Source organism: Peromyscus californicus, unplaced genomic scaffold (assembly GCF_007827085.1).
Source record: "Peromyscus californicus insignis strain IS unplaced genomic scaffold, ASM782708v3 Scaffold_15__1_contigs__length_86483966, whole genome shotgun sequence".
Taxonomy (NCBI): Eukaryota; Metazoa; Chordata; class Mammalia; order Rodentia; family Cricetidae; genus Peromyscus; species Peromyscus californicus.
In genome coordinates, this window is record NW_026294447.1 from 4,607,722 (window position 1) to 4,632,217 (window position 24,496).

Genomic DNA, 24,496 nt, shown 5'->3' on the forward strand with positions numbered 1-24,496 from the left:
CTCTCTGTCAATGGGGCATAGAAATTCCTTTTCTAGGGTGCATGTTACTGCTGAATTTTACAATAAAGGTGGGTTCAAGTGTCTTGCAATAAGAAAATTAAGTATCTAGTGAAGGAATTTTATTTACCCACATCAAAGTGCTTTGCATCTTTCTCAGTTATCACTAAGAGCAAGGCAGGAGAGTATTAAACATTGGCAACATATGACATAAGTCCAGATTTTAATTAAGTGAAAGACACTTCAAACAAGTTGTAATTCTCCCTTCAAAAACTTGCTCCGTTAAAAAAAAAAAAAAAAAAAGGCTTTCAAGTAGCCAGTTGTGGTGTGCACTGGAAGGGTACGATAAAGAGGCAGAGGATGGAGGGTCGCCAGAGAAAACATGAGCCCCAGGGGAAACCACCACTCTTCCATAGGAACCAGGTTCGATTTCCAGCACACACACAGCAGCTAACAACCATCTGTAACAGGCAATCGTAACCAGTTCCAGGAGATCTGACACTCTCCTGGCATCTACAGGCCCTGCACACACACAGTGCAAGACACACACGGTACACAAGCAAAACACTCACACACATAGAATATAAACAAATGAAGAAATGAAAACAGTACTGTCACTCGTAATAGTCTGTTTTGGGGGGGTTGGGTTTTTTGAGACAGGGTTTCCTCTGAGGAACAGCCTTGGCTGTCTTGTAACTCACTTTGTAGACCAGACTGGCCTCGAACTCTCAGAGATCCACCTGCCTCTGCCTCCCGAGTGCTGGGATTAAAGGCGTGCGCCACCGCTCCTCTCTAATCTCTACCCTCCGCTTTGGCACACCCACCTCATCTTCAAGGCTGTGGAGAAATACTGGCCAGAATAACTGGGTTTTAAGCTAAGCAGTTCCTTCTGACCACAACTGTTTTCTTTGGTGATCCACCACATACTGGTGAAGGCCTCTGCTCACTTCTTCCTATCACAGCTTCAAAACCACCTACCATACTACCCCACAAATGCAATACCGTCTTCCACACCATGCTTATGACATCATGTAGGCCTAGCAGCAGTTCCTAAAACCTTAACCCTAAACTTCAAACTTTGCTTGATAAAAAAAGTTCCATGTGTACTTACATTATTCAAATGTTTTAATCACCTCATTCCATAACATGATAGATAAACCTTCAAAGTTTTAAATGCTAAAAACACTTCAATTCACAAAGATCCAAGAGATACAAATGTCAGAACTTTAGGCCATTGCAATCCCATAATCAAAGCGTTCTGTGTAATTTATAACCTTGGCAAGACATATTTTTGTTTTTAATTTTTCAACTCGTAGTTCTAGAGGGAAGCAAGCACCATAGTGTTCTCTTCCATCACCAGCTGACTGTCGTGGCTTCTATCGCTTCCTGCCACAAGGGGTTACATGAGATAAAGAACAATATTCACAGAGAGTTCTATGGAGCTGTCTGAAGTCACTCTTTCAGGAATCTAACAACAGTGTAAGCACACTTACATGATGCTATGTGGGTGAGAACACTCATGAGAAAAATCAGCATGTTTTTATTACATAATTCCTCCCAGTGTTTACCAGGTCTGCAATGATGATTTGATAAGTACATTTAACTTGTCAAGTAGCTTTCCTTCACCCACACAGGTCATAAATGACAGGCCTACAATTTAGTTCCTTCTCTGTTTCATAATCAGACTCATAGTGAAAGTCATATTGCACTATTTTTTCCCTATGAGCCCTCTGTGTGTATGTGTGTGGGATGGGGGGGTATTTGCTTTGTTTTGTTTTGTTTGTGTTTTGTCTGAGTTTCGTTTGAGTTTACTTTTTGCTTATTTGTAAAAATCACGATAAAGTTTTGTGTATGGGACGAGAGAGCTATAAATAGAGGCTAGAGATGAAAATGAACAGAAGACTGACTGGTCTTAACACATCCTAAATTCAGTGGTTACTTAGTGAGCCCTACACAGCACAGTACACTAGATACTGGGAACCAGGATGAAATGACAGTCTTCACCTGAGGTACTGGTACTAAGTTTAGAAAAGAAACTTAACACATAAAGGAACCTCCAGCTAGCTTGATCAGTATAATTCAAAAAAAACATTTTCTCTCAGTTTCACTGGAAAATTCACACCAGTGTGAAAGAGAAGAAGGTTTTTAACAATGGCTGAAATCCAAAAGATAAACTATCCTCCATGTTTTACAATGGGAAGAGACTGCAAGCTGTCCAAGATCAGATAACAAGTGATAAAGACTGGACTGAGGTAGACTCACATCTGTGTAGCTTTGCAGGACAGGATATCTATGACCAAGGCCTCTCTCACTGTTCTTGGACTATCAAAACAGAGCCTTTCCAAGACCGGTACAACACACACTTGCCTTCATGAAAGATGGCCAATGCCTGCGTGCTGGGAAGATGAAGCTAGCTGTCTTGGTTTCTGTGGTTGTTCGAAAGAAAATGGCCCCAAAGAAGGGGTGCTATTAGGAGGAAGTGTGGCTTTGTTGGAGGAAGTGTGTCACTGTGGGAGCAGGCTTTGAGGTCTCTTTTGCTCAAGCTTCCCTCAGTGTGACATGCAGACCACTGCCTGTTGCCTGAAAACCAAGATGTAGGACACTCGGCCGCTTCTCCAGCACCATGGCTGCCTGCATGCCACCATGTCACACCATGTTATTAATGGACAAAACCTCTGAAAAGGTAATCTACCCCAATTCAATGTTTTTCCTTCATAAGAGTTGCTATGGTCATGGTGTTTCTTCACAGCAACAGAAATTCTAACTAACTTTCCGTTCTAGTTCCTGTGACAAAATACTTTAATGAAAACAGCTTAGGAGAGAAAGGGCTTGTTTTAGCTCATAATTCCAGGCTACAGCACATCTTTGTGAGGAGGCCAAGCTGGCTTGAACTGGAAACAGCTAGTCATAGCACATCCACACAGGAGCAGAGGGAAATCAGTCAATGGAGGCGTGTCCAGGGACCAGGCCAGTCCAGGAAAGTCACTGCTGAGTCTCTTCCCCTGAGTCTGGATTCAAGCTGACAAAAACAAACCCAAACCAGTCAAGAGACATTGTGGAGCTTCTGATCTCACAGTCCAATACGACAGGACTTGTGATTGTTTAAAAATATTTCATAACACGTACAGAATTTAAAATACTCTTTAAAATACTGTGTTTAAAGTGGTGTGTTCATGTGAAAAAATCCAAGCATCATACTGTTAAGGTAAATCAACCTAGGATGGCGACACGATGTCGTTCAACTTTCTGCTATGACATGGTCAGCACTGTCTGTGAGAGCCAAGGGTTCAGCCAAAGCTAAGAGCACACGTCTACTCTTGTACAACACATGCAAAGCATTTAATCAACACGTTGTTGATTGACAGGCGGGTAGATGTATGGATAGATGAAGGAAGGAATTAACATTCCCATTAGTTGCTCACATTCGTAACACATGGTTAAAAACTTTATTTTAGCCAGGTGGTGGTGGCACACACCTTTAATCTCAGCTCCCAGGAGGGAGGCAGGCAGATCTCTGTGAGTTTGAGGCCAGAATGTTCTATAGAGTGAGTTCCAGGACAGCCAGGGCTACACAGAGAAATTCTGTCTCCAAAAACAAATATTATTTTAGGGATTTAAATTTACTTCCACACTTTCATATTGAACAACTACCTATACATGCTTCCAACCATAATTTGTGTAAAAGACAAAGATTAAATAATCTGATTTTAAAACAAAACAATTATGTACTAATATTTCAACTGTAATAGTTAACACTTTCATTTCATAAAAATACTTTTTCAAAGGGATTTGAGGGGAACAGAAATTCCTACAGAGAAAAACACATGGACACATGTAGTAGAATTGTACCAGTGATTTGAAAGCAGCAATTTTACTTGTTAATAGTAAAAATTAGGAAGGATGAAAAAAAATGAGGAGAACAATGACCTCCACTTTTAGGCACAGCTTTTTTAAAGGTAAAAAAATTACACAAAAATGCTCCCACTCCATCTTGATTTTCCAGTCATAATTTTTCTCTTGTTTTATGTCATTAATGCCTTTTATCTCACAATATTGGGGGCCTTTTGTAAGCAGCTTATATAATTTAGGACAAAGGAAAGCTGTATACACATATTCATACACATATCACTTAAATATATCTGCATATGTAATTATATATAATCACACATCTTATCTATTTATCTACATATATCATTTCAAAATCAGGCAATTCACATGTTACCCAAATATTTATTCATACCTTAATACCACTATATGTGTCATAATATACCCACATAAAAATCTCTCTTACTCTGGCAAATGAGAAATAACCACTTTTCTGAAGCACTTACTTCATGTGTCATTAAGTTTGGGCACTTGTTTGATAGTAGTATGTGAGAAATGGTGGCTGGAAAAAATGACTACAACTAAATACCATGTCAGGTTGCTCTGGCATCTTCCATACTCGGTAAATAGAGAAGCCGCAGTGTACTTGTGTTCAGAGCATTCTGGAGGATCACTGGGCGCTTCATGCTCCACAAGTCCCTGTAAAGCACCGGTGATTCAGGCTAAGTATCTTCAGGTGGGACATAGGAACTTGGGTAGTGAAAAGCCTGAGAAGCACTGATTGTATGTGGGAAGTAGCATATTGCTGAGAAAGCTGGAAATGTGATTTGTCCAATTCCCTGGACACCGTAAGATATCATCAGTACTGGTAATTATGGTAGATCCTAAGAAGCTACAAACAATTTGGGAGAAAGAATGATACTGAACATACAATACTACACATAACACTGAATGGAGGAGACAAGACTACTTGAGAGCCACTGTGGAAAGTAGTAGAATTTGGTGCCATTGTTTTGGCACAGTGACTAAGAAAATATCTACGATGTTCAAAGAAAGAAGAAAGTAAAAGTTCTTTGAGTTTTCTATTGTGAACGTAAATGGGATAAAGTCACCTTTCTAGGAAACAGAAGTCTGGATTATTAATAATACCTTGTAAAAAACAAAAACAATTACACTTAGTATGTTACAGTATATTATTTTATTCATTTCTTAATCAGATACTTGAGGTAAGGAAATCAGTTACTACTTTATCATTTCCAATTTAAAGATGAGAAAACCTAGATTCAGAAAAGTTGAATGAGCTTTAGGGCATGAATGGCAAGGCCTAGAACTTAAGGTCTTTGAAGCAAGTTTGCTGAGCTGTAAAGAGGCACCACTCAGCCTAATCCATCCATCTCTTTCCCTTCTTTTGCTTCCACTCCAAGTTCTTTTTTTAAAAAGTAGATGTGAATAATAGGGCTTGTAGTTTGGGAAAATCTCAAGAATAATGCTGCTTCTTCAAAACCTGATTATAATCAGAGTGACCCTCTTGTCACCAGTCAGGTGCCAGTGGCCAGCACTCCAATCCTCCTGTTCTTTGCTAGCATCTACAGTTGGTTCAGAAGGAACAAGGCATTTTGCAAAAAGTGAACGCATCTCATTTGTACCAGTTATGTGATTCTTTATGGAGAAAACACACACAAAGCATCTGAATTTTTTATTTAGACAAGTGTCACACTTGTTCTACTGACTTTGAATTATTCATTTGTAAATTAATGTACAGTTCTAATTGAGAAATTAGAGTAACACTGGAGGGAAACTAGGCCATGGTTGAAAGTCAATAACATAAGAAAATGAGCCAGTTCAGAGATACAGAAAGGCTTTAAACAACTTGTAACAACTAATATCTGAGGTTAATTTGTCCCCTTCCAAAACAGAACTTAAGAGTGTGGTTTTCATAACCCATCAGAGAAGTCCATTTCCATCAGAAAGGGGTGTGTTATTTCCCAGATACAAGGATTCTTTGTTTTTTATTTGTTTTTTTACTCTAGCTGCTCTTTTGTGCTTTCTTGGTACTGTCTTTAACAGTGGTCTGCAGAACTGGGGACAATGATCATCAACATGAGGATCAACAATAGTCAAGTGGCATCAGGAACACAGAGATGGAAGACCTGCTTCAGAGTCTGTCTCCCCCAACCCCCCGCCCCCGCAATGACCACCCACCTCCCGCCACTCCTGTTTCTCCAACTGGCTTTCCTGAATAGTTCAAGCTGAGAAACCACCAACTTCTCCAATATCATTCAAATAAATGATAGGCTTTTTCCCCATGGCTGATTGATGCCCATATTTTCACCATAAAATGACTCACCCTGAAAGCCTTTCATTGCTAGGTAGTTTGACTTCCTTTGGTCTTCCTCAAACACTTTTCTAAGATCCCCACTCATTGATCTTCCCAATAAAGTCAGGTGGGATGGAGTATGTAGGGAGACCACATCATGGATAGTAACTCACTGCAGTACTAGACAAACAGCATAGACAAGATGCAAAGTGGAGCTCGCACCACACTCTCTTTTAAAAATGTAGGTATGGTGCTAATTTCATAATAGTTAAAACTATGAAATTCAGAGAGAAAAGCTGTGATTCTAAAATAACTACGACAAGAAATACAGTATTACATGATTTAATATACTGAGACATCATGGAGCTATTATAAAGCCCTCCTTATTCAATATCCTAAAATGTTTTAGTGAAGATTATAGAGTCTAATTGTGGAACAATAGGGGAGAAGAGAACAATACAAATCCCCAAAACTTACCTGATTACAACAAGATGTCACAACAACAAAGAATATAACCTCTATATCTGCAAGGTGATAATTTTAATTTGCCCAGTAATTTTCTTTTCCTGAGCTGAGGACCAAACCAAGGACCTTGCACTTTCTAGGCAAACACTCTAGCACTGAACTAAATCCCCAACCCCTGCCTGGTTAATATAATATGTCTCCTCATTAGAATGGTAGACTGAAATGAGTTTTCAGATATGCTCAGGTTAGAGTGGGAAAACTCCACTCAACAGTCAAGATGCCTCACAATTTACATTATTTGTCTTTTAGTGTCTTAGCTCACCAACTGTTTAAAAATGACAAAAATAGTGATGAGCTCTGCAAACCTCCTATGCTCACGTTACCTCTCCACAACCAGCCCTTCTTATGCTGTGGAAAAGATGGAGCAAGCCAGAAAAAATGGAAGCCAAGAAAGACCCAAGGATTTGAGATGGAATTGGTATCAGAAAAACAAGCAACAGAAGCTGAGAAAATGTTTACGTTTGTCTCTTTCAAGCTGTTATAATTACTAAATATGTATAGTTTTAAGCACAGGTAGGAAAATTCAGAATTGAGAGACTGGTTCATTGCTTATTTAAATATTTTAGAATCTTTTTTCAGGGTGCCATGCATTCTGTGACTGGCAGCCATGGGCTTGGGAAGACTTAAACAAAGACTCTGTCAATGTCCTTCACCCCTGCTGATTTTATCCTGAATTTGTCAGTTCCCTTCCTTACACTCCACTGTTGTCTGTCTTCCATCCAGTCACATTCCCTGGCTATTCCTCATAAACATCTTAAATAAACCTTCTCATTCCCCTTACTGAAGCCTGTTCCTAATGCTTGCAGGATGGAAAGCTAGCATACAAATGAATGCTGTATTCATATTCATAGTTCCAATGTTTATAAATCTATCAGACGATCAGTTGTCAAACAAAATATATTCCACCCCCTACATCAGAAAAAATATACCTTCATTAATTACAAAGCAGGCCAGATTCTAATCTAGAGTTCTCAAATTCTTATGGCTCCATACCAACAAGCTGTGTCAAGAGAAAACCGGTATCCAGATTTGGGACCTTGATTCCCACTTTCAGCCTCAACTCACCAGCATCTCCAATGCCAGACCTGGTAGATTTTCTCCCCACTATCCTCTCCTAATAGATACCTATTCAAACCTTATATATCCATCAAGAGCACTTCGAAGATTTCCTTCTCCAAATTCCCTTTGAACTAGATATAACCTCATTCCCCTATGAGGATCCAAACTGTGTCACTTCTGTGTGTTCATGGAAATTCCAGCATTCTGTCTTGCACACTCATCAGGACCTGTGTGCTTGCTCTCTGCATCAGTTAGAGTACAAGTGCTCTACGTTCAATGCTACAACTACAAAAAAATCTTCCACTGGACTTTGACAAAAGGTCCATGCTGTGTACATGTGAACGGGAACTGGCTGATGTGGATGTTGAAGCTGACCATTGACAGGTTAATAGGAGCTGTTAAGACTAAAGATGTCTGGGAAGGTCTATGTTCTGTGTTTGCACTTCAAGTATGCCTTTAACTGAACTGAATTGAAACTGGGACACGTTTCTACACCACACTCCTTTACAAATACTTTGCAGTTTACACACTGAGCACATCCCACAAGTACTGGAGCAAAGCACAAGCCCTGAGCCCCAGAGTGGTTTGTGCTCTAGAACCCCAGAAGAGGAAACATACAAAGAACAGTTCAGCTCAGAATGCCCTCGTCTACCTTTCTCTCAGCATTTATTCTGTATGGCAATAGGGCTGAGAGCATAAGGGCTTTACTAACGGCAGTGCAGGGAGCAAACCTCCCCTAAAGCCTGGCACCATGTCTGCACATACCAGAAAGGCATGAAATAAAACTACAGAACAGCAATGTCTAAACAGAACTGAAAGGTCGCATAACTTTGAAAATTATTTCTGGTCTGGAGTTGATGAATAATGACCCTCATTCCTACCCAGAGATATCTTCATCTTATTGCTAGAACCTATTAGTACTGCCCTGAATGAACAAGAAGACAGGAAAAAGGAGACTTCACGTAGGTGATTTAAGACCTTGAAATGGAAATGCATCCTTGTAAGGTAGCAAGAAAGCTGACACACAGAGGAGAAGGCTGGAGTATGACAGCCAGGAACCAAGGAAGACAGCAGTCAGCAGAAGGCAGAAGAGGCAAGGGATGCTGGGTGCTCGCCCAGGCCCTTGGGACCACAGTCCTGCTAACACCTTCATTCCATCCCAGTGAAATTCATTTTGATGGTAAAATAATACATTTCACTAATTTTAATCTCAATTAAGTGTTAATTTGGCACAGCAGCCCCCAGGAGATGAATAAAAGTTGGAACTGGCCTTCAAATAGCTAATGTAACTCAGATAGTACCCTAGAGTCACTTGGGACAAAGCTGGTTCTCTGAGGGGCTGCCCAGCTCCTGTGGTGTTCCTATTCCTCTGCAATGCTGCTGAAACACGTTTAGGATCCACAGAGCTCTGCAGTTCTCAGATATAAACACAGAAACAAAAACCACCTCATCTAGACCACAAGATGGAAAGTGTACTAGTGACGTATCTGATTTATCACACATAAACACACACACACACAGAAATGGCTGGACCAAGTTTCTAATAAATGGTCCAGAAAGATACTAAGGATGAATATTTTCATTAATCCCTGGATGATCAACATACAACAGCAAACGTCCAAAGAGTAGAAGCTGTGGATACGGGCTGCTCACCAGGAGTGCAGAAGGCATGAAAGCTCAATGAAAAGGTGAACCACTCACGACTGAGCACGGGACCGCAGGCATATAACAAAAGGAGGGATGGAATCTTTCCACCTGCTCAAAGGTGGGGAAATCCTGAGGCAATGACAAAGTGGAATACTGTGATGGAACCAGGAAGGTGGTGCCAGGCACTAATCTCCTCAGCAGAGACAGACCTATAAACACAGAATTTCCCCTGACATTCACAAAAGGGAGTTCCAGAACAAAATTCGGGAGTGAGAAAGCATAACTTTACATGCAGCCATCCTAAGCAAACACGACACTTCACTATTCATACAATTATACCTTTTATGTACCACAAGAGAAAATTCATGACTCATTTCCCAAATGAGGAAACTGGACAAAGGGAGATTTAGTGAGTAGCAGATAGGGGACCGGTGTTTCCAGAGCTCAGCCCTCGGACTTATATGAATAATCTTAAATACACTTTTGTATAGTCTTTAAATAATAGATAAATAGGTAAGAGAAAGAATGAACCCAAAGCAAAGAAAGGGGGTTTCTTTAGGCCCAATGAACATGAACACTTTTCTACTTAGGGGCAGAGAGTGGAAGAAATACAAGGGCAGCTGAAGCAGAAAATGTCAAATCTTTTTCACACTTCTTAGTGCTGAAGAACACACAATCACAACAGGATGTAGGCATTTCCTTAATGATCTTGAAGTTATAACAAGTAAAATAAACAATCTAGCCTTAACATGTCACTACTCCCTTAAGACGTCAGTTTTCCTTTGTAGTTGAAGAATTAGTCACTCATTTAGATTGGGGCAAGTCCCTGTGGATTCAGGGAGTTTGTGATCAACTAATGGGTTGTGACATTACTGTGAGCAAATATTGCTCCACAGGGGGCTGGACCATTGCATCATTCAGGGCTGGTGTGTGACAAACAAAGCCTACCCAAGAGGATCCCCACAGTTCTGAGAGGCACACTCCTGCTCCTGATCTGTAGCTGAAGGTTTTCCTGTGCTCACCCAGCACCAAGGTCCCACAGCCACTTATAAAATTTCTGTGTCCTACCTGATCCTGTAACCACTCAGACCCAAGTAAACACACAGAGGCTTATATTAATTAAAACTGTTTGGCCATTAGCTCAGGCCTACCACTGACTAGCTCTTACACTTAAATTCAGCCCATTTCTGTTAATCTATATGTTGCCACATGTTCCATGGCTTTACCTGTGTGCCATTACATCCTGCTCCTGACTCAGCCTTCCTGTTTCCAGAATTCTCCTTGTCTGTTTACCCCACCTATACTTCCTGACTGGCTACTGGCCAATCAGCTTTTCATTTATCAACCAATCAGAGCAACATATATTCACAGCATACAAAACATCCCACAGCACCTCATATGATAGGATAAAAGGGTAGATTATTGAATCTACTTTTTTATCCTAGCATATCTATATCCTATATTTCTATATCACTGATCCTCACTTTTAGACCCTTGCCAACATCTTCAGGAAAATGGACTTGCAGGGCAGACAGGAAAGGAACCAAATTTGATTAGATATATCCCATAGTAAGATGTCACTTTCTCCATCAATTGGCATACTACAACACTGTCTACCAAAAAGTAAAAAGCACATTTTTAATGGAGATGCACAGAAAGTGTAAGATTCTGTTAGTGTCTGTGAAGACTGCAATTATTTGTGAACTTATAAATTCATCATTTTAAACAATAAAATCTAAAATTTCATATAAGTTGAAAATTTGTCAGTTTTAAACTTTTTGCTATTTACTACTTGTCCTCAAAAGATAGCTCAGTTAATAAATGTCTTGCAAGCATGATCACCGGAGTTTGATCCCTAGAACACATGGTGAAAATATAAGGCCAGGCATGATAGCATGTGCTTGCAATATCAGTGCTGGGGTGGCAGAAGAGATCCCTAGTGCTCACTGGCCAAACAGCCAGCCGAGGCTAAGTCAAATTCCTGAGCAGTGAGAGACTTAAGTGTCTCAAAAAGGAATAAAATTGGACAGTACCTGAGTAATGGCACCTGAGGTTGTCCTTTAGCATCTATAAACATACGTGTTCACACACACACACACACACACACACACACACACACACACACACACACACACACTACAAGCATAGTTACTAATAATCAAAATTGTATTAATTTTTAAAGTTTGAATTATTAGGTCAAATTCAAAACTAACATAAAATAATACCTGATGGACAAGGGAAATTCCACAAGGTTCTACCCCTAAATAAAGAGTTACAGATGGTTAGTGGTTGCTGGAGAGAGACAGAGAATCAGCTTCCTCCTAGGATGAGGTCTCACATAAGTTTTCAAATCCCAAATGGTTAGCCCTAGACACATGTACACATAAGCAAAGCTAAATGAACTCGTAAGTTGAATATGCATGAATCTACAAGCACACACACACATACACACACAAAAAAAAAACAATAATAATCAAAGAAAAGGTTATGAATCTAGGAGGCAGGGACATGGGAGGAGCAGGAGGGGGCAGGAGTGATGTTGAATAACAGGAGATGGTTCTAACCCCGGCACACAGTCAAGGGTAGGAGGCCCAAGAGCAAAGGCACCTGAGTTTTAACTACTTCCACTTTCATACAAAAAGTGGCGGATTCTTGTTCAAACCTGGCCCTTTTGTTGGACTTTTGTCTCATAAATGGACTTTCACAAGTGGGAATGTTAAACTTCCTGCCATTCCAACATCCAATCAGATTCCTGCTTTCACTTAGATGGCCCAATCAGCAATATAGACCCTGCCAAATCAGAAAGGGAGAAGGGAGGTGTGTGTGGAGTGTTATTTTTGCATGAAATAAGCCTTGGCTGTGTTCTATGATCGTGAATTTCCTTTAACTTCTTATTCAGTGAAAAAAACAGCCCCATTAAAAGGCCCCTAGATTGCACATTGTTGATATGCATTCATATATGAAGTTCTCAAAAAATTAAATTAAAAAGGAAGCAATTCCAGCAGATCCTAGATGGGTAGATGTTAGGATGGGTCAACCCAAGTCCCGGGTGTAGGCCCGGGTGGTTGCTGAGTTGATCAGTTTGGGCCACTGGGGCCGCCTGCCTCCGGTGAGAGGGTGGAGCTAGCTCCCCTACACCAGTGCCATCAGGGTCAGTTCTCACTGGCTTGTGGTGAGGAGCCATCTCTCCCAAGTGCAGGTGCCAGCACTCCCGAGAGGGTCAGGGCCAGGGCCAGCTCTCTTGCTGCAGTGTGAACATATTGGACAAACATCTGGAATCTCAATGACAAACCAAAGAAGTAACTACAATGACTTTGAATATTCTTCTTATCAGATAAGGATTTTAGAAAGAAACCCAGGGCAGTTTCCAATAAAATCACAACACTAATAGGAAGAGGAAGTGCTCTTCAAAGCTAATTAGATGTTAATTATGCAAGGAAAGTTGAGAAGCAGCCATCTACCTTAAGAGGAAAAAACCCACAAAGTGACCCTGAAAACAACTTGAAACAATTTCATAGTTTCTCCATTTCCTGGAACCTTATGTAAGACTTTAAAGGAAAATATACCAAGCTTTTATACATGAGGCTCTTGTCTGAATATTAAAGTAACTCCAAAGTAATATGAATCAATGCTTAAGTGTTGGTGTACATTATAAGATTTAATGATTGTAATTTTTATGAACAACATGACAACAATAAAATCCATAACATTTCCTCACCAAGTGGGAACTCAAAACATTGTCAATATACACAGAAAATACAGAAAGAACCAAGGGAATGAGAAAAACAGGGCATAAGATTTAATTGCAAATGAAGGCTGGGGCCAGGCATGTACCTGGAAACCCTGTACTCAGGAGACAGAGGCAAATTATCTATTGCAAATTCAAGGCCAGTCTATTCTATAGAGCAAGATCCAGAAAAGCCAGGACTACTCCCCAACTCCCAGAAAATAAGGCAAAGCAAATGGAGGATTAAACAGGCATGTGTATTTTCCTCCTAATAGAAAACATTGGGCTTCCTCAGAGTTTACTAGCTTACAAACCATTTATTAATAGAGATCTTAGCTTCCTAGTAATAAATGAAGACACAGTTAATCATGAATGGAAAAGACTGCTATTCACTGATTCACACACACAAACCAAAAACAATATAAAAATTGAGTATACACAGGAAGCTGTAGAAAGAAAAGCATTGGAGGTTATTAGTAAAAGTTTGGGCTACCTTATATCCCCTTTGTATTCCCTTAAAATTACTACACTTTTTTAAGAGTGGGGGATGGAAAGGAGGAAGACAGGAGGGGTGTTTTGGGTGCCTTAAAGGCAAGCACTAGGCAATATAGAAGGGGGGAAACTGTATAAATGTCCATAGAATGCTGCTAACAAAAGGCTGCCCATGTATATTTTGCATCAGTACCAAAGTTTAACTCATGAAGCTTTAGATAATACCTAGTCAAGCACTGCTTTATAATTGTCTTCTTGGAAAAAAATCAATGTAAAACATTGACCACTGTATATTTGGCCTGGATTTTTAAGCTAGCAATCTAAGCTATGAAGGTGTACAAAAACAGGACTCCAATATGAAATAAAGAACAGACAGTAAAATCATGCATAATAAGTTCAAAGTTCTTCTTCCTCAACATATATGCAATTACAATTTCAGGTAGGCTGATAGGATATTCATATATGAATTAAGGCCATATGAAATGTACATCAGAGACCCAATGTCTACTTACTGAGGAGTTCCCACTAATAACTTAAATTTTCTTTTGACTATATTAGGCATTGTCTAGTTAACATGATTCATAAGAAAATCTTACTTGGGCAATGATTTAAAAGTGTAATAATTGATTCATCCTTACTTTAACATGTCTGTGCCCCTTTAAAAGGACCTTACTTACCTCTTCAATTGTTGGCTTAATTAAGAACATATCATCACACCACAGTACATATTTGTGATACCTTATTCCCACTCATAAGCCTCATACATTTTCAAGACACATAGAGGAGAGATGAGATGGCTCTTTACCACACCCATTCCCTCCTTAGAAGGGTACAGCTATACTATTCATTTCTCAGACTCCTATGTAGTTAGGTATGCCAGGGGAATAAATTATACTCAATGGTATGTTAAGGCAAGTCATTCACCTCTTCCATTTCCCTTACATCATCTACACAGGAAAGTGCACAGCATCTTGAAACCATCCATTAAGAAGAACAAGGAACCAGAGCTGCACACAGCCTTGGACAACAACTAGAAAGGACACCCACCACTCAATAAAGCATTTCTAGACTTCATATGACAAAGAAATAACCTTGCCCTCTCTTTGAGCCACATTGTAAGGTTTGTTTATAGTGTTATAACAGTCAAGACAATGAGCAATGTCTAAACTGTGAACTACCCACACATGTGAACTGTGACTAGTAAAACTGAGAATAAATGTCCAAATACATTTACATGGAATAGTGTAGAGAAAGTCATGTCTCCTTGAACAGTCTAGAGAAAGGCATGTGTCCCACTGGACACACTACAGAAGACATGTGTCTCTCTACTAAAGGACAATCTCTTCGGAATTGGAAAATGAACAAAATGTATGCTTCAAACTTAAATTTCAGTTTAAGAAATTTTGACCTAGAAAAATAACAAATCACTTACCAGTTAAGTTGAAGAAATATAATCCAAAATAATTAATAAATTTATAGCAGTTCTTCCCATGAATACTGCAAGCTGGGATGAAATCTTGTCATAGCACATGTCAACAGACTAATCTATTTTACTGTCTTGAAATATTTTTGAATACTATTTGGCTAAGAGCCTGAAGATGTTTTAGTTACTTGGTGCTTCATGTAATGGGATCTGACCTGCATCTCACTACAAAGTCAAGTTTTGTGTGTATCTAGGGAAGTGTAACCTACTTGATTTGTGCTGTGATTCTATTTCATTAGCTTCCATTTTTATGGTAACATATTGGGAAAAAAACTGGAGAAAAAATACCCACTTGGACATTATGATATTTGTTTGCAGCTTTGTCCTGGTTTTAGCTTCCTACTTAATGACTAAACAGCACCACAGCGGGTAACGCGCTGGAGTGGAAGTGGTGAATCATTAAAGACTCCGTAAATTTTAAAAACAGGGGCAGGCCTTCTGGGTCCCATATGCTTCGAGAAAACTCACTCTTGTGCTGTATTAATTGAACCGCGAAGCCTTTATTAGTTTCTTTTAAAAATGCTTGCAGCGAAGCTTTTATTAATGCTTGCCCTCAAATTGTTTATGCTACTTAGCATTTCCATAACAATTTATATTTCAAAGAACTTTTTGATCATTAGTTAAATCTATTCTACATTTCTATAAGGGAATACAGCTGTTTAGCAAAATAGAGACACGAAGGGAATTTCCTGAACTAATTTTTGCCCAAGATTTGCCAATGAATAAATGAATAGAATATGAGAAGATGAACAGAAGACAGGCTTTTGTGAAGCTTTTACTTGAATAAATAAGCTTGCTCTCTCACTTGTTGCTGGTAGAATGGTGTTGTGTGTATTTCCATAATGATGAGGAAGGGAGAATGAAACATTGTCATATAACAAACTCTATGGACTGACTGGTAAGGAGAGCTATGGCCATAGTACTTTAAAAAGCTAAAATTGCCAAGTGCAAGGTACTCACTCTTAATTTGTCTAAAAACACTAGGATTTCTCATCTGACAGCATTGCAAAAAAGTACATCTTTAAATTGTACCTTGTGTAAGTTTCTTTTGTTACTAATGTCACAATTCAGTAGTTTATCTTTCTGATGGTAATTAGACAAAATAGCTAGTGTGTGAAGACCTAGAGGAAGTATGTTCTGTGAGGAAATCCCAGCCTTGCAGTTCTTTGCTCTCTAGGCCATCCCAGTTTTATGAGGTGAGAGATGGGTCAAAAAGACACTTACAGAATCCATTTGTTTTTTTTTCTTCAAGAGCAGTTCAAACCTCTATTATCACACAACAGATTTTTAGTACATCCCCAAGAATTCAGAAAATGTGTTTGAGCTAGAATTGTTTAAAGAATAAAATAATTGGGTACATCAACCCTAAAATGATCTTGGCACGATCTTTAATTCTGACAAACATAATTTTAATGTTGTAATTTTCTAGAAAATGCATCCATGGAATTTTCTAAGCACAGAGCCGATGTATAATGACATCCTGCATCTAACCCCTAGTCCTCTAGGGTTATACTGTAAAGCTCTTTGGAGGACATGAGCCTGGGAATCTTCATTTTGAACACAGGCCTACATGATTTCTTCTATCTGTTGTTTAGTGAATACAAAGTTAGCTGAGCCTTGAATTTCTTCCCTTTGAAATTTGGCCATCCTTAAAAGACACGGAGTCTAGACTGCTGTCCAAAAGAAATAGGTTTATAGTCTTACACTAAAATACTTATGGCATTGAGTGGGCCAAGACTTTCACTGTTTCTGTCTCTCCCTCCAAGGGTTTTATCCATAGACAGAATGCATGTGTTAGTGAACTGTGTCCCTGATGGGTAACATACTATGTGGCAAAAGGTAGTCACTCAGGAAGTGGTGAGTGGATGGACAGATATTGCAGCTGCAGCCATCAGCTGAACTCTGCAGAGACAGACTTCCCTCCATACCCCGCAGCGCCCAAAAGAATCCCCAAAATTCTAACTTTGAATATTATTGGGGTAGCAAGATTAAAATAAAAACCAACAAATGCTATATACAAAAATCAGTACTTATTGTTTGACTGAATACATGATCAAGACAGTAATCATTTTCCTTGATATCAACTGTATTTGAGTATGGATAGAAAAATGTTTTGAGACTAGTGTCTATGCATGGGGAAAATAAGAACTCACGCTACTACAGGACCAGTTTTCAAAACAAACATAAATAGTCTCAAGACTATTAAAGAATTTTTGGAAGCACTGGAGTAAGTGTGTCTTTTCTGTCTTTGAACAGCCCTGGGAGCTGTTTATGGAAGAGAACAAAATAAATGGATGATGATTGCATACGTCCAATTCAATTCTGTATAGAGTTTGAAAGAAAAATGTAAGAAAAACATTTTCTGATTGAAATGATCTCATTTTTATCTCACCAATGATATATGACTGGCTCTACAGTTAATCAGGACCTTGGTACAATGTCAAGCAGAACTACATATATGTTAAAAAGGGATATACAAGAAAATATTAGTGGCCCTAAGATCAAATGAGCTCCCTTCATGGCTTCTTGTTTATCGATTTTTTTTTCACTTCTCTAATTGAACAATCGTCATAACTGGCAAGAATTTTTGCATTAAAATAGCGGCCTCAAAGGATATTTTCATATTATAAAATCAACATCATAAGATCAATATTCTGTGGAGCAGGGTATGTTTACGCTAATTGCCAAATATTACCATGAGAAAAAATATATTTCACCATGGAGGCTGTAAATTAAATATCTTTTGTAAACAATGCAATTTTGAAATATTAAATTTAAATTAAAATAAATACCCATATATTCAAATGTGACATAGATAATAAAGGTATTATTTTAAGTTCATCTCAATAGAAATAATAATAATGCTATCCTGTAACTGTAGTGAACAACACAGTTCACAGAACACACTTCATCAGGCTCTGTGGGGATAAAGAGAGACAAGAAAGAGCAAAAACTGAGACCCGCAATTCCAAGGCTTGGCCTGAATGCAGCATCTTTGCCAAAGGGAACTTGTAAAAACCAATTCTTGTTCCCTCACAAAATGTATTAATTTTTTTTAAATGTGTATAAGGCTTGTTTAAACAAACTCTCCAAGAGATGTCACTACATGCTGAAGTTTGAGAGTCATCAGGCTATCTAAGGATCCATGCCTAGTTAATCCCTTACCTGCCAACTAGATGACATAATCCCTATTATAAACACAGTTGTGATCAAAACTCTGGAGTATCTTCACTGGCCCCTTCACAATCAAGTTAGAGTTCCCTATAATTCCCAGTCAAGAGCCTACAGGAGTGGAGAGAAGGGCTGATGAGATGGGGACTCAAGAGCGAGTGGTTCATCTAGGTGCAGCACTCCAGAGGCTGGAAGCATTGGCAAGAGGCTCGCTTTTATCAACTCTGAATATCATATTACATTGGCTTTGACTGAGAGAATGGGGTAAGTCAAATATATCACCATGCCACAGAATACACGGAGATAAATACTCCTATAACAACTAAAGCAGAAATGCTTTTACAGTCTATCTGTGACTAACATGTGGTAGTTGACCCTACTCCATCCTCTCAAAATTTGGATCATATTTGCTCTAAAAGCAACTCCCTGTTCCTGGTGGAATGGGTGTGGCCTGCCCTGATCACAGTACTTGAGCCACACATATCACTTCTCAGGAAGTGAGATTAGTATTAAATATGTATATAGGAAACAGGACAAGCAGTAATGAAGGGTGCAGAGTAAAATATCCTTCCTGTGTGTCAAAGAGATGGAGGTGGAGTCAACACATACACTGACTCCCACGTCCCACAGCGTAACTTAAAAGCAAATAGAAAAACCGTGGGTATGAATTAAATTCTTGCATCATATTTAATATTTATAACTACAGAAAATTTAATCTAAACGTTCTTTTAGAAGCAAATGAATCCATGGTCGGTGCTCAGACAACAATGTAAATGAAATTGCTCAGAACAGAGACTGGGGTAATAGAGAATTCACTCTAGAATGTAAGACTCAAAATGTATTATGTTATTATTTAATCTTAATAAAGAAAAAATGTTCCTTGACAATTTCAGTTGCCTGATTTGAAGCAACACAAAGCAATCTCAGTTCACAAAGCATCAGGACTGACCTGGCTGCACCGGAGAGCTCATTGTGGGTATCGGAAGGGCTGATGGCAGAAGTTGCAGGGTCACAGGCTGCTCTCAGCTGACAGTGGCTGTCCAAGTGGGGATGGCAGAGGAGAAGCCTAGAGCGTAAGAAAAAAAATCACACTGTGTAATACACAGACTATGAAGTCCCATGAGAACCAGGGAGCTGGCTGTAGGTCTCAGCTCAGCTACAACTTACGCAGGTCTTTGAGAGGCACATCAAGCTCTCATTTCTCTAACTGTTTAGCAACTGGGGTTAACACTTGAGTGCTGTGGTGTGTGCCTAGTATGTATATGGCCCTAGGTTTGATCCCCAGCACTGAAAAGGGGAAAAAGGCCACTGTCCACCTGGCTTGCAGCACAGGGATATTGTGAACATGAAGCAACAGGAATAAAAGGAACCAGTGAGTGAAGAAGCCCTTCATGTGGCTTCCAACTTGTCATTTCATGGCTGTTTCTATTCCTATAGAAACTGGAAATCAATTTGTGGGGGTCTGGATATAAATATCTCACTACATAGCATTTTTAGCTATTATTGTCAAATATTTACTGGTAGAAATAGAACCAGTTGGTAGGGGGAAATGAATGGCCAAAGAAAGCAGCAAATGGGTCATAAACCATAGGCGTGACAAAAATCCCCATTACAGTCTCCACTTCCTGAAGTCTTTTGCAATCACGTTCCTGCTAAAAGCAGTAAGAGCCACTCTTTCTAGGAGGACCACTAACAGGATGGACTCACTCCTCGAAGGGAATTTAAGGGGCTTTCTGCTTTGTGTCTGGATGCACTCCCACATCTAGGCACTTAGAGGAAAAAAAGCTATTCATTCCAAGGACATTCATTTCCCTAACCGTTTACTGGAAAGTCAAACTTAAAAAACAAAACAAGAAACTTGAAGCTATCCTTAGTACGCATCTTACTCAAACAGACCTGACCTGCAGACACTGGCGCTCTGAGAATCAGGCCTCTCTGCCTTCAGAAAACAGCATATTTATTGAGACTAGTTTCCCCATCAGTATTTTGAAAGTGTTATTACTATTTTTGCAAGGAAGTATAGAGCTGGATATAAATACATATTTCTTTGAAAAAATGTATAACAGCACCAAGAACACCGCTAATGCTGTAAAGATCTCCAAATGGAAATCTGCACTGAGTTATTAAAGCAGTCTAGCAGGGTGGCAGGTCTGTGGAGACAGCTTTGCACTCTCTTCAGGGTTTGATAAGTGCTAAGACTTAATAACATTAAAACTGGGCATTTTGGTAAATCCTTTTCAGAACCGGACTGGTGTGTTCATTTTATCAGCACTGTCTACAGGTCTGTGATTTCTCGTCAGTAAGGAAGCAGCATCTCTACAGAAGGGTAGAAAACACAGAGCAAAACCCTGTTTTCATATAGAAAAACAGCCATTCTGACACGACACCTTCACAGAAAGGTCTCAGTGTCATACTTACTGCGTAATGTCACCTGCACAGCGCTTCAGCGCCACAAGCTGCATTTAGACATAGTGCATCATCATATCTGAGTAATTGTCACAAGAGCTAAATGAACAAATAATTTTATGCCTCAGGCTTTACTCACCACCCCTGCCACTGCATCTCGCAGGTAAAAACCAAGATGTTTTCTGCTTCATAATTCAATAAAAATAAATAAAAGAGTAAGTTTTACTAGGATTTAAATTTATAAGCTATTTTAAATGAACAAATATGTCATTTAAATAATTTTGTCATTTTTGTATTTTTAGAATGTAGCCTGAAACATTTCATAAATCTAAATACATTCCTGATTCACAGCAAAAGTCTGAGTTGGAGCTGTAAACAATCATCCTGAGTTAAGTAACCCGGACCCAGAAAGACAAATGTTGCCTGGTTCTTCTCAAACGTAGATGTTAGTTTTGAATCTTCACATATGGATGTTTTGTCTGGAATACCCACAGAGGTCAGGAGACCAGCAGGGATCCATAGAGGGGAGGGCTTTCAAGGGATGAGAGATGTGATGCAGTCGTATAAGCATGGAAAGGGGAATAATGGAACCGAAGGGTTAAATAGGGAGTGGGGGTAGAGAATAGAGGAGGGAGGGTGGGGAGGGATAACTAACAATAAAGGCATTCTGAAGACGTAATATGAAAGTCTACTACTTACTGTAGCAACTTCCTAAAAAAGATCCTATCTACAAATACTTATACATACATATAAGTTTAATGCAGCTACACTACAAGAGGAGAGCATTACCCCTACTAGACAACATAGGCTAACAAATAAAAAGCCCAGTACCAAAAACAAGACACCTCTTTTGGAGTTGTCAGCCAGTGGGGTCCCATGGACCCCCAAACATTAGAAACTATTAACATTTCTTTAACCTCCCCCTGCCCTAGAACTTGACAGTAAAAACCTGTTGGCTGAAAACACTATATAACTGAGTTATAGAACATAGAGAAATAAAGTTGGTATTGACCTAGAAGTCTCATGCCTACTGGTTAGTCTTCATAGTCTACAAGGCAATATGAATGCTACTTACTGGGAAGAAAAATAGTTGCCAGTCTTAGTCATCTGCGAACTCTGTGCGCTACTGTAACGACTGGCCTGGCAGGACATGTCCATGGGTGCAATAGTGTCATTAATGTGGAAGTAACCACTTTCCACATTTAAGGCCCACTCCAAAAGATGGAACCCATACCTGGCACCATTACTGGGGTCAAGAACTTGTTGCTAGACAGTTCACAGGCCCTATAGAAACACCTCATAGCATTATTCTGCTAAATAAACACAGTATTAAGCAAAATCCTAACAATTTATTGCAAGTTCCATAGATTAGTAAATCTCAACATTTGTCAGAAAAGGGTTTTTTGGTTTTTGTTTGTTTGGTTTTTGTTTTGTTGTTATTGTTGTTGTTTGCAGTAGAAGGCAATCAGCACAGAGACCCACAACCAGTCAACATGAAGAGAGCAAACAACTTTGGAGTGCAAATCTCTAAACGGGACATTTATATCACGCCCCTCCCTGTGAGGCTCAAGGGCCATGACGGAAGAGGGGGAGCAAACACTCTAAGAGTCAGAGGTGATGGATGACTGCAGTGCAAGTGTTTTCTGGACACAGCAGGGCAGTTGAGAAATGTGAATTCACAGCAGTTGTGACAGCATACACAGAATTGTGCGAGCTCAAGACAGAGGTGGGGAGCTGCTGGCAACAGCAAACGGCTGCTGGGGGAAGGAGCATCGTTTTCTTTAAGGGTGTGACCCGTGTACGCCAACCACCTTCCAGGCAGGCCTCACACCCAAGAGTGTTTGGGCAGCACACATTGGACTAAATTATTTATTTAAAAGAGGAGAGAGAGGGGGAGAGAGAGAGAGAACTTGAAGTTTGATGGGTAGGGAGGTTGAGGGTGGTCCTGGGAGGAGCTGGGGAGTGAGGTGAACATGATCAAAATACACTGCATGAAATTCTCAAATAATTATTGAAAATATTGTTTTAAAAAATACCCAGAAGCTGAGCATGTGGCACATGCCTGTAGTCCCTGCACTTGAGAGGTAGATCAAGAGTGTCACAAACTGAAGACAAACCTGAGCTACAGCAGGATTCTACCTGAGAAGAAAAATCCATACTAGGTAAATAAATAAATGACTAACAAATATCAAGCGTCAGAAAGCCTTCAGAGACTGTGAATGAAGCAGTTCTGGTCACATCAAGGGCAATCTGTCTTTTTCCCTCTTCACACTTTTATTCTATGATATTTCTTTGCACATATGATAGCTCATTTATTTACATATACCTTGACTCACAAGATAACTTTCAAAAGCTTAACCTTGGTAACATCCATCACTTATTTCCACAAAGACTATGCATAACAATGGTCTGCACTGGGCTGATCTGTGGTAAGTATATAACTATTGGGTTGTGATTCATAACTCAAGTAGAGAGTGGATCCGGCATAGGAACAAGAATCTGGCTTTGAAATATCAATGTTTTTGAAATTTAAACAACTCTCTTTGACATTCAACCTTTTAAATAACTGCCTAATCATAATACATTATCAAAACATTATAAATGCATTATTATTTGAATATTTTCCCAGAAAACTAGAAGGCATTTCTGTGTTGCTGTGCATTAGTTTCCACTTACTGCACTTTCATTTCCAATAAGCCACATTAAGTTGAAGTTATCACTACAATTAGAACCTCGCACTGGAATATAGTCATTTAAAGAGGTCTCCTGTACTGCTTCAGGGAATGTTGGTCTGTGTGTGTGCAGTGATGCATGGTTGCTGCAATGATATGTCGTGGCCTCAGAGGCTGCATGTGCCTCCTTCTCCTTGTGGCCAAAGAAGTCACAGATTACAACTGAATCTATACCTATCTACGTATTCAGTGTGTGCATGTGTATGTATTTGTGTGCATACAGCTGAGACTGAGTGCCTGTCTAGACTGGCTTGCCAGTAAACCCCGGGAGGGATGCTTTTTGTCTCTGTCACTGTGCCTGTGGTTGGTTGGTTGTTGTTTGTTTGTTTAATATGGGTGCTGAGAATCCCAATTCAAGCCCTCATGCTTACACTTTGCAAACTGAGCTATCTCCCCAGCTTCCAATCTGCACCAGTTAGAGATAAAGTGGAAATGGAATTTTACATGATTTAAGAATGTTTTTATTTGCTTAGTAATACAAGGACTCAGTGGTCAACATCTATCAGTTAGAACAGGAAATTTACTCTCAAGTCTTTCCACACTTCTCTATCCAAATCCAATGCAAAGCAATAGACTAGAACGAGGAAGCTTTCCTCCTGCCATTTTCTCCTTCTTCTGATAAGAGTGGATTATGAATAATGTAAAACTAGCCTTCAAATGGGGAGATAACCAAAAAAAGAGAAAGATAACAGATCATAAATGCAAATTACCACAACATATAATATATATCTGGCTTCAATTAGTAGCTTTAATGAATTTGAGCATTAGTCTGCAAAAATACATAGGTTTATACTGAAGAAAATTAATACAGTGTAATAAAAACAAAATTGCTATGACTCCTTTATCCCTTAAAATGGACACAGCAGGGGACAAGAGCCCAAGGGCATGATACTTTACAACACTTTGGTTTACTTGTGCAACTGGGAAGAGAGGACATTGATACAATCTATTGCCTTAGCCCACATCACTGTCCTTTCCTATGATCTTTCCATTGGTTTTTTAACCATCTATTCATATGGTCAGTAACAATGATGCAGTAGGCAGAGCTTTATCAGTCACAAAGAACTTACACTTGGAGTGTGTTCTCTGGCTTTTCATGGCCCTTTGAATACACT

At 39.4% G+C, this 24,496-nt stretch overlaps 1 protein-coding gene across 15 annotated transcripts in view; it reads right to left on the minus strand.

The window, feature by feature from the left end:
* Window positions 1-24,496, minus strand: part of Hdac9 (histone deacetylase 9) — an 872,989-nt gene that overhangs the window by 778,279 nt on the left and 70,214 nt on the right. For all 15 annotated transcript variants that reach the window (XM_052738328.1, XM_052738323.1, XM_052738329.1 and 12 more), the window contains exon 2: window positions 19,193-19,309. In XM_052738328.1, coding sequence (XP_052594288.1) covers window positions 19,193-19,214 — 22 coding nt within the window. In that variant the 5' untranslated portion in view covers window positions 19,215-19,309. The remainder of the gene's footprint in view (window positions 1-19,192; window positions 19,310-24,496) is intronic.